General features: G+C 35.3%; 2 protein-coding genes across 3 annotated transcripts; one reads left to right on the top strand and one right to left on the bottom strand.

Moving 5' to 3' along the window:
- Positions 1-4,327: 4,327 nt before the first annotated feature.
- On the bottom strand, positions 4,328-5,467 carry LOC132304596 (putative clathrin assembly protein At1g25240). Its single transcript, XM_059802351.1, has one exon. The coding sequence runs from the start codon at positions 5,465-5,467 to the stop codon at positions 4,328-4,330; it is 1,140 nt and encodes a 379-aa protein (XP_059658334.1).
- Positions 5,468-6,967: 1,500 nt separating this feature from the next.
- LOC132305542 (uncharacterized) lies at positions 6,968-10,233 on the top strand. Of its 2 annotated transcripts, none has more exons than XM_059803172.1 (3): positions 6,968-7,680; positions 7,957-8,139; positions 9,763-10,233. In XM_059803172.1, the coding sequence occupies exons 1-3, from the start codon at positions 7,615-7,617 to the stop codon at positions 10,018-10,020; spliced, it is 507 nt and encodes a 168-aa protein (XP_059659155.1). In that variant the 5' UTR covers positions 6,968-7,614; the 3' UTR covers positions 10,021-10,233. The 2 variants fall into 2 exon arrangements, with proteins under 2 accessions (XP_059659155.1, XP_059659156.1); XM_059803173.1 differs by lacking the exon at positions 6,968-7,680 and adding an exon at positions 7,742-7,812.
- Positions 10,234-11,386: the final 1,153 nt, after the last annotated feature.

An 11,386-nucleotide genomic window follows, 5' to 3' on the forward strand; every position in this document is an offset into this window, starting at 1 on the left:
ACTTATTGATGGAAAGACATGCAGCTCATGCCCAGACAAGTCAGTATGACATAGGTGTTACTTAATGTCTCATCAGAACTAATGAAGCATGGGATATGTGGTACAGAACTTCACTAATCCAGACCATTTTTTTTTCTTTTTCCTCACTTCTCTGGAAAGATGCATGGTGAAAGAAGTTTTCTTTTCCCTAAGGAGAGTGTAAATTAGTTTTCTTTGGAGTTCGAAGCAGTTGCAAAAATGTTCTTATTTTATTTTGGAAGAGGGGGATTTGAAGTGGACAAATATGATATACAGTATCTTAATTAGTTTGAGAATTTTAATAGTGGTTAAAGCTTCTGACTATATTAAAATATATTAGTAGTTTTTTTTTTTTTTTTTTTTTTGTAACGACAAAACACATATATGATTAGGTTTTATTTGTATGCTATTTGCTGATAATATTGTCTTAATTGATGGAAGTAGAGTAGGGATACATGCTAACTTAGAGGTTTAGAAAGAAGTTCTTGAATAAAGGTGGAGTCAAAGGTGAACTAAAAAGTAAGATAAGAAATGTAATTTTAACAAACTAGAAAAACTAGTAGGGATGTATTTAGGTTCCAGGATTGAGAGATACCAAAACGTGAACATCTTTGTTATCTAGATTCAATTAGTAAAAAAGAGTGAGAAATTGAAGATGATGTTAATCATACAATTAAAGCATAATGGATTAAATGGAGAGTGCTTCTGGAATATTGCGTGATTGATATATATATATCTAAAATTAAAAGGTAACTTTTTATATAACAATTACTAGACCAACCATACTTTATGGGACAAAATATTGGGTGGCTAAGAAACTACCTGTCACAAAATGAGGTTGAGATGGATGGATGTATGAAAAACAAGGATAAATAGAAATGTACACATTGCTGATGTGGTAAAAGTAGTTTCCATTAGAGATGAAATGAGGGTAAATCGATCAAGATGCTTTCATCATGTACATCAAAGATTAATTAATGGCATCAGTAAAAAGGTGGTTTGTATCTACATTGAATTTAGCATTTGGGATGGGGCAAAATTAATACTAAAATGAGTTGAAATTGAGAATGAGATGTGATAGCATGTCATTTGACTGTGCTTGTAGTCTTAGATAGAGTGGAATGGTGAAGTATAATACAAGTAGCTGATTTGAAATAGCTAGTAAAAGGCTGCGTTGAGTTGAGAAATCCCCTGTGCTTAATTAACCGCTTGCTCTGTTATTGTAGTAGTTGCATGTTCTAATTAGATCTCATAGCTTTATAAATTTTTACTAAAGAACCATGAACTGATTTAAACCAATAAAATCTTTAAAAAAACTAATACATTTCACTAACAGATGGTTGATTGTTCAGAATCTATAAAAGGGAGAATGCATCAAGCAGTTCTTTTGTGATTTATCATAGATGACAATATTTATCCCAAGTTTATATATAAGATGCAAATTTGTTTGAACAATAGACTTATTGTAAATCCATGGAGGAGTTAGTTGATTTTTTGGACTGTATGAGAGCTTAGAGGCCCTATTAGGCCTTGTGTATGAGAGCTTAGAGGCCCTATGGCCTAACTACGGATATTAGGGCAGGAGCAAATTCCAATTTAGAATGAAAAGGGAAGTAGAGGTGGACGGGGAGGTTTTGGAGTGGTTTTAATGCTTTGGTTTAGTAGTAAGGGTGGAAAACGTATTCACACAAGAAGGTGGAGGCCTTTCTTCTTTTTATTCACTTAGTTTATTTTCTTACATATAAAAGTAAGGTTAAAGGACAACAATGTAAAGGGATTGGGAGCCCATTTCTCCCATTCCTCGTACTTTTGGGAGGAAATCATATGGTGGACCCAGAGAGAGCATGACCCCCTCTCCTCTATTCCTTTTCCTCTTCTGTCCTACCAAACTATGGAAAGCCCGTCCATCCCTCTCCTTACACCAACTCTTCCCTCCTACCAGATGCACATTATTAATACTGAGTTGTTAATGTTCTCTATGGAGAAAATTGCATAGGGGAACATTTCCGTGCCAAAATCTGGCAAGCATCTAACTGAATCTATTCAACCTACAGCAGAACTGATCCTTTTCCTGATCAACCTATTGAGGAAATGCTTTCCTATAGGTACGAGGATCATTCACCTTTCGGATGAATCAATCATTTAGAGAAATCCCATACATCATGCAATAGTGGATCTCCCAACCCATCCTTCCTGAATTCTACAATTATTTTCCTAAATGTGCTATGTTTATTACAACCAAAAGTTGGATATCAATGCTGCTACTATGAATTTTTAACGTCCGTCTCTGTCAAATTCTTGACTCTTAGTCTTGGATGGTAAACAGAGAGAAGTAGTATGTCAGAGAACTTGAGAGGGAGCTCATAGGGTAGTTTAGCTTGCCTCCTGTACAAGGGTGAAGGCTTTATGAAGTATTTTGAATGTGGTAGGAAGGTGTCACACTGCATTAAAGTCCCATTGCGCTGCTGCCTTTTCTAATTTACTCGTCCCGTTCCATCCATATTTCCTACTAATATGCATGACAACCTCGTATGTGACTCAGATCAGTAATATTTTGAAGATTCGAGATGATGTCCCTTATCATAGGAACTTCCTCGCTAGACTTCTAGTTGTTTTGCAAATTACATTGCATCCCTCTTCTTCATCTCCATTTTTTTTTTTTGTATAATTTTTTAGTGAAAATGTTAGCCTCATCTCCCTTCATTTCTGTAGAGTTCTATATATGGAGTACATCTTTCTCAAACAATTTGAATCTTGGAGAACTCAGTTTCACTTTTATGTTTTTTTCCTTCCCCTTTAGTGTGTGGGGATAAGTAACCTACGACTCCATCTTTAGGTGACTGTCAGTTCTTTTTTAGAAAAGAATGAACTTCTTAGTTTCTATCTTCATAGTAGTCTATGCATGATTACCTGTTATTAGGTTGTATTAGATGCTCTGAAATAGTGGTGTAGAATTGGTGTAATATCCCTATTGTGGTTTCATTTACAAATTAATAAGTCTCCTTAAGTTGCAGGATGGCATCCCTTAATTGTTTCAGTTTCTACCAGTTGGTAACTATTGTGCAGTGCACTCTGCTCCGATGTGGTCTGACATGCTTATTGAATTGATTCAATATTTTCTACATGAAATCATAGTAGTTGAAACTAGAAAAAGGTTGGGCGTCTGTACTGATTTTTTTTCTCTCTTTCTTTTTTCCCGTCTATCTTGAGTTAGGCCTTTGCAGTATAACCATATTGTATACATATTTCAATACAAGATCTGTCATTTCTCTTCTTCAAATTAGTCAACATAGTTTTCTTATTGATGATTTATTTTGCTCCCTTGTCCATGAGAGCTAGATGATTGTGACCTGAACAATCTGAAGTATTTTTGGTGGACAAAAGTCTCTATTAGATTATTTGCATTTCTATAACTTGGTCACTGTGTACTTATCAATAATAATAATAATAATAACTTGGTCACTGTGTGGATATGCAGGAGATACCACTAGGTTAACTAGTATCAGGTAACAACTGGAAGTTGCTCAAACTCACCCCAACGCATCTTAGTGTTATTCATTGAGGATTTTGTGAGATGAAGATAAGCCTGGGCCATTAATTGTTTGTGGTAGAGGGTGGTTTTGGGGGCGAAATGTTGCGTCTTAAGCTTTATATGAGCCTTTCTAATCACGTTTATGGGATAGCTCCAATGTTTTAGAAGTTAATAACTGTGACATGATTAGGGTTTGTACCAGTTGCAGTTCACTGAGGATTTTAAAGTTTATTGTTTTAATAGTTATGCTATTTTAATCCAGAGACTTTGTTCCATAGAAGTTGTTAAATGCTGTTAGATCTTGTCTGATCACTTCTGCTTAAATATGTCTTATTTGAATCGGTATAAATTAGGCACTCTCTCTCTCTACCTTTAGAGGTAAAAAGATTTGAAGTTGTGTATGAGACAGCCGAATGATGCTTTTTGTGATTTGCAACTTTGAATTCTCGGAATAATTAGGTTCTTTAGGTCTGCTTGAAGTTATTTTGGCCTGGAAAGTTATGTGTATTTATGCAACAAATATATATATATATATGTATATTGGTATTGACTATTGAGTGAGAAATCCCCGAAATTGATGTATTTAGTAATCATAAGGAGGGTAACTAAAGCAGTAAAGCTACATCCACCCACTGCCTACTAGGAAGAAGCCCAAAAATCACAAATTGAGATCAACAAAACAGGGAAAATAATAACAATAATAATAGAAAATCCCTAAATTGTTGCTTATAAGGACAGTCAATCTTCTTGGAAAGGAGACAAAACCAACTCCAACTACTACAAGAAACTAATTAAATCTGGCGATCCTTCATTATTAGCATCTAGGTGGATAAGTGGAAGAGTTGAAGAATCTGCAGAAGGATCTTCTTTTGTCGCAGTAGTTTTTCCTATATTGAAAGAACAAGTTTCTCCATTAACCTTTACTAAATCTTCATCAAACAACTCCCACTTATCGGTGATTATGGTGTCGAAAGCAGTCACTGAATCCTTCCCTGCATCATCGGTATCCTCTTTCTTAACCAAATTGCTATTGATTATGAGCTCAAGTTCTCGGATGTCTTCTTCTTGGACTTGCTTGACTTTGGCACACTGTGATGCATTCAGAACGCCCGACTCTCTGCAAAATTCCAAGTACAAAGAGAGTTCTTCACCCTGCACTGTTGCTTTCTTTAAAACTGTGACTGCCATGGTTGCTTCGGCTTTTCTAGCAGAACAAATCCTCAGGACGACTCTAGCGATCCCATTACATATTCTGCTATAAATGTCAAAAATCTCGATGATAATGCAGTCAATGGCTTCATGAATTAGACTCGTATTTGTTGGTTTGAGTACTCGGGGCTTGATACAAAGTAACATATCAAGCAAACCTTGCAGTTTTTGCAGCCTCGCAATCTCTTGCACCGGAGGTAATTGCTCTCCTGTCTCTTCTCCGCTTTCTTCAGGACCTTCCTGCAAATCCATGGACAAGAAGACAGATTTTTTATCAAGAAATTCATAGTAAGCGCGAACTAAAGCATTGTAGCCGGATGCTTCAACCGGATTCAAGTGTCCGTCCTTGAAGTTCGATAGATCAAATGGTAAATGTCCGATATTGTTCACGGTGGGAACCCCACAGAAGAAAACACCATGCATGAGCACTAAACCCTTGAGGGCCACCACCCAGCTCCGAGTCTTGTCCATACGCATGTAAAGAGCCCGCAAGAAAGGGCTGAGGTAGGCCGGTGAGACGCGTATCCATGCAAAGACTCTCCAGGCATTTCTGTAATCGATAAGAGAATCGTCATGGCTGGTGGCTTTGATCACAGCCACCTCCATGTTGGGGTTGTGGAGCGCAGTCCTCCTCTTCAGGTTAGCAGTCCAAATGCTATTCCGGTCCTTGATCGCTCCAGAAGCCCGTTTCCACAGCTTCATCTTCATCATGAGTTTGCAGCTCTATTGCCCTCCAGAAGCGCTTTTGATATTGTTTTGCAGTTCTTCCATTTCTTCAACATCTCAGCAGCATTCATCAATTTTGGACATGTGGAGAATGGCCAATGAAATCCAAGAAGAAGGCGCCAATTTTGCCGGCCAATTAAAAGTTTAAATAAATAGTATGTAGTTCAATTTTAGTGATTTAAGAAACACTCTTAAAAACAGTCGACATTTTATAATAATCAAAACAATCAACGAATCAAGAGGTTTGTGAACTGAGTAAATGATAGAGTTCGATAGTCGAACAAATCAAACTAATTTTATGCGAGTACGAACTGATGTTATTATGATCTCAAAACGGAATTGTCCAACTTTCGAACTCTAAATTATTATTTTTGTGAGTAAAGTGAATAAAGCTTGTGCTAAGTAAGCATAGAAATAACCATTTTAATTTAAACGTAAAATGACCTTTAATCCTAAACAAGTTTTAAATAAATTATTTGTTTTAGAGAGTTTATGAGCGCAAGGTTTAAATAAGTTATTTGTTTTAGAGAGTTTATGGCCTTAATTCCTAAGCAAGTTTTAAATAAGTTACGGAGTACTTGTTTTAGAGAGTTTAGTTAATGCAAGGCAAACTTCCGTCTAATAGGCATGTATGCATACAATTAGTATATACTTTGCAAGCTTATGATTTCTACAAGCAGAAAATCATATATATGTGTGTGTGTGTGTGTGTGTGTGTGTGTGTGTGGGGTCCTGAATCTAGCAAAATGCCAAGGAGGGGAACAATTGTTTTATCCATTTTATCAATTAGTAGGCATCCTAGAGAAATTAACTTTTGAAGTGAAAATCATGTTTGACATATTTTTGTCAGATTTCATGTGGACCCATCGAACTAGGCAATTGAAAGGAAAGCTTAGAAAATATGGAGGAAAATTAGGGAACATGAAAAAAGGAGACACTGTGAGGGTAAATATAGAACCAAGATACTAGCTGACTTAATTCTTACTTTTTAGAGGTGTTGGAGGTTGGAGATTAAGTGAAAATATATATATATATGAATATCAACTAAGAAAAAAATAAAAATTTAGAGTCCGAACTAATACATTTATTCTACATTTTAATACATAAGAATGTGACAATAATGTTTAAAAAAAAAAAATTTAATAAAACGTATATCAACACTTATTATAGATTTTAAAACATAAAACATATGTTAAAATTTGAACAAATGTGTTCAAAATTATTTACAACACAAAAATTAATTGCTACAGAGCAATCGGGCTGTTTTCGCTGTCTTCTCATTTAATCAAAGCTAAGAAAATTAGTGATGCCATTTTCTCCATAGATGTCTTATCTTTAGGTTGCCAATATAATTTCTATGTTCCCAAACATGAAGAGGAGTAAATATAGCACTTTCTTTTCTTTGCTAATCTGTTCCTTTTGATTCCTTGATCAAGCTTATCCTACACACTCTTAATTTGTTCTCTCACTGATTAAGGTTAGTCTTAAAAGAATTAAAGAGAAAAAGATGGTTAGGCATAAAATAGCAAGTAAACCAATCAAGCTAAAGAGAAAAATAATAATAATAAAAAAATAATGGCATTAGTAAGAAAATAAAAAATATATATAATAATAATAATTATTATTATTATTACTATTTTTTTTTTTTTTTTGGGTAAAAAGAAGTATATAACACTTGACCACACTACTTTTGCAGATTAGTAGTACTTAGTTTATGGAAATGAACAACGGCTGGTAAAGAGGGGTAAAGGCAAGCCGTCGTCTCGCGCTTTCCGCTCTCCCTCTCTTTCTTTTCTTTCCTTTTCTTGGGTTTAGGGTTTACCATACCACTCCAATGGAAAGGAAAACCTTCTTCTTTCTCTCTCTACTAAGCAGTGTCTCTTTACTGCAACAACACACCACACCACACTCTTCTCTCTCTAACAAATATTTGTCTTGCCCATTTCTGCAAAACCAAGAAAAGATGAAAAGTCGAAGATTGGTATATTTTTCAAACGAACTACTGCTACTGTTGGCTCTTAAAGCAAAACAAAGTGCAAAAGCGCTGCTTTCTCTCTCTCACACACATAAACACAAACATTTGGATAGGGACCCAATAAAGAAAGAAAAAGGTTAACTAGGTGAAGAAAATGGTGGGAATCTTTTCTCGCTTTTCACTGTACAGGCAATCCCACCGTGCCACCTCTGTCCCCATGGTAAAATTCTCTCTTTCTGTTACAATTGCTAAATTCATTCATTAATTGTTTTTATTTTTACTTTTTATGTCCTTCTAGGATAATCTTAGTATGTCCTTTCTCTACATGGGTTTTTCATGTGAGAGTGATTTTGTAAGACCCTTCATACCCTCTCTCTGATTTTACTATACATCTATATGGAAATCTGAATTGTTGGTTTTTGTGGAGGTATTCATAATTTTATTATATATGTTTACTTGCTTTTGTTAATATACTACTGAACTTTTTATAATTTAGGACAAAGAAAGCCTAATTCCAGTGATAGATGAAACCAGAGAGACAAGGCTGAGGGGCGGTATGGATGTTCACCAAAATGGGTTCCAAAGCGAAGTCGAATTTTGGCCAGTAGAGCACCCAATTGAGCCACTGGATGAAGACCGACCCGTCAAATGCCCAATGCCTGACTCTTCTATCATCAATGTAAGAAGATGTCATTTTTTTTGTTATTATAACTTTTGTTGAGTTTATATATATATATAGTCATTGTCACATTTAGTAGCTACTAACTGTAACTTCATATAATTTGCTGTTGGTAACCAAAGCTTTTCACTACATTCTAATTTCCCATTTCTCATGACTCCCATTGGCAATTTGTGTGTGTTTTTCTGTTCTTTTCTTTTCTTGTTGTTAATTTTGTTGCTGTTGGTTACGGGTCTAAAGGGATGACAAATTAGGGAAACAGATGGTGAGAATTATTGTTATTTGGTGAGGATTAGTTTAGTAATCTCAAGAACAAATTACAAAATAATCGATTGTTCACACATCTGAAAGCACAATGCAAGCTGAGGGGTTCAATGTTCACACATCTGATTAAGCTTCAGGGCAATGCTTCGTAAACCAGCTTCTAGCAAGATGGCATCTTAGTACTAAAAGACATGATTTCTAAGAGCATATTTGGAGCACACAATTTATGTATTTTCTTAAAACTGTTTTTACAATTACCGGAAACGGGATATAGCACTTTCGGACTGTCTGTTCTTTCCCATGAAGCAAAGAATAATTTGTTTAAAATACAGTATTCTGTTTAATAATTGTGGTTATTACGAAAAAAATTACTTCCCCATTCTTAAAGATGTTAGTAAAATTTTTAAATGAAGATATATTGCTCATTGCTCAGGTATGTATATCTTGAAAGCTTCGTTTTGCAGTTTCCAGAATCAATTTTTTGAGTAAGTATTTATATTGCAACCTTGGAGATGGATTTTTTTTTTTTACCATTCTGATGATATCCAATAAATTCAACTCTAAAAAGTAAGCTAGAAAAACTAAAAAGAAGAAAAATAAAATAAAATAAAACAAACCGAACTAAAGTACAAACCTACAAGTGCTAAGTTTAACGAACAATTTCATGCCTTCCTGACACACAATCATGGAGACACCTAGGTTGGTAATGCATCAGTAATCATCTTGTAAAAGTTTAGATTACATACATTTTCGTGGTTTAGATGGGGAATTCAGCAGGACCAGTAGAATGGTTACCGACTCTTCTGATGCTATTCTGTTTTTCAAACTAGGATGTAGCGGTGTCAGGAAATCTATCTTAGCTTCTTTACTGTGTAGAATTATATTCGACAGAAGTAATTCTCTTTCAAACATTGTACATACTATAGCATTTGATAGTCTAGCATGGCTTTAAAAGAAATTACCATCTTGTTAGAAATATTTATATGTACATGGATCGGATGACATCTTATACAGTAGATTGTAATTCATCCGTATGAACTGTTTGAAACAAATATGAAAGCTAAATATTTATATGTCCATGGATTGGATGACATCTTATACAGTAGATTGTAATACATCTGTATGACCTGTCTGAAACAAATATGAAAGCTAAATATTTATATGTTCATGGATCGGACGACGTCTTACAGAGTAGATTGTAATTCATGTGTATGAACTGTTTGAAACAAATATGAAAGCTAAATATTTATATGTTCATGGATCGGATGACATACAGTAGATTGTACTTCATGTGTATGAAACAAATAGGAAAGATAAATATTTTAAAACTTACAATACATTCAACCTTTTCATTAAAAGGATGGGCAAATACATGAGGAGCGGTTCCCAGAGAGCTTGAGGAAGAGAACAGAACAATCAGCAGTAGTGAACAAAGAAGGAATGATGGTGATGTCTAGGGAGCCTCCTGTTCGAGCAGTACGGAAGAGGCACCACACACTTACTCGCAGAGACCAGACAATAACCCCTTTATTGAGAATGCCACCTCTCCATCCTCTTCCAGCCCAGAATGTTACTATATTCCAAATGCTTCAGCACTTTGACAAGTTCCAATCCTGACAAGGTACAATAAATAAGATGATCTCTCATCTAGATGTAAGAGGGACTTCTTTGTAACTGTATTAGTATCTTCAGATTGTATTCTGTATATTTATCATCAAACCTTGTTGTAGCTCACTCATATCGTTTACATAATTATATCTAGTGATATTTTGTAAGAATATATTTCCTTATAGAGAATGTACTTGTTTGGGTTGTAGTAGTCATGCCATCTTCGGAAAAGATGCTTGAACCATAATCATAAAAAGTTATTGTGTTGAAGATCAATCTCCAATTAATTAGTTAGTTACATTTGGAAAAGACATGGTCACCTAAGCACGACTTGTAATGCTCGATTCATTGCTTGATCTTGTGATCTAATAGTCAAAATTTAATCTAGTTTCAAGCTGTCAACTGAATCAACCTGCATAAGTTCTCAACGTTTCAAAGGGGTCTCTGGCATTGAGACTGCTGAAGCCCTTGCTCTTCGAGAAGCTATTAATCTTGTATCCGGTTGGGTTTCTATGGAGGTAGATTTTGAGGGGTACTGTAAATCAGTGATGCAGTTGATCCCTAACTCTGATCATGCTGCTATTATCATTGAAGATGTGATTTCACTTTTGCAGCTAGTTGCCGATCTATTGTGTAAATGGGCTGTCAAAAACAAATCTTCGGATTTGGAGGGGATGTGTGGCCCTCTTGGTTGTTGTCAGCTATAGAAAGGGACCTTCTTTCTATTGTTAGTGTTCCTTTAATTCAGTCAGGGGGGAAAAAAAAAAGGTTAAGGCAGCTCAATTTTTACTTAAAGCATGCCATGTTTTTTTTTTTTTTTTTTTCGGTAGGATATGCATGATTTCCTGTTCAATGTTCCAGTACATACATATAGAGAAACCATTGCTTATACCATCTCACATGGTTTGTAGAAAAAGAATCTCCATTCAGTGTAATCAAATCTACTACACTTCTGAAAGATTGGCAGGATCAGACCCTGCATTGCCAACGGCATCATAAGGGCTATGTTGCTTTGAACTCCGAAGGAGCTTTAGAATTTGAAGTTGGAGTAGGAATCACTGATCATAATTGGATGGTTGAATTGCATTCAGCAATGTTCCTGGACATGTTAGTGATAAAGTTCTAGTTTGAGTCATGATTATAGAAGAATCTTGAAACCTGTAGGAGCAATAATAATCTGGTTAGAAAGATATAGGGATTGCACAAGACAAGTGATCTTCCTGTTATAAACTATGAAGTGCATCACTTTACTGCTCATTTGCCCTTTGTAATCTAATTTTTCATTCCGCTTTTCTTCCAAGTCTTCGTTTAGTTTTTGTCATAGTTCCTCAGGATTAGCTCATAGTTCTTCCCACTTTCAGCTTTTCTCATACTG

This window comes from Cornus florida, unplaced genomic scaffold (assembly GCF_030987335.1).
Source record: "Cornus florida cultivar Cherokee Brave unplaced genomic scaffold, ASM3098733v1 CherokeeBrave_3.0.0_Hap2_Chr04, whole genome shotgun sequence".
NCBI lineage: Eukaryota > Viridiplantae > Streptophyta > Magnoliopsida > Cornales > Cornaceae > Cornus > Cornus florida.

Coding starts and splice junctions, on each gene's coding strand:
- LOC132304596 (XM_059802351.1), bottom strand. CDS start 5,467: ATGAAGATGAAGCTGTGGAAACGGGCTTCTGGAGCGATCAAGGACCGG.
- LOC132305542 (XM_059803172.1), top strand. CDS start 7,615: ATGGTGGGAATCTTTTCTCGCTTTTCACTGTACAGGCAATCCCACCGT. Junction 7,681..7,956: donor GTGCCACCTCTGTCCCCATG/GTAAAATTCTCT, acceptor TTTATAATTTAG/GACAAAGAAAGCCTAATTCC. Junction 8,140..9,762: donor CTGACTCTTCTATCATCAAT/GTAAGAAGATGT, acceptor TTTCATTAAAAG/GATGGGCAAATACATGAGGA.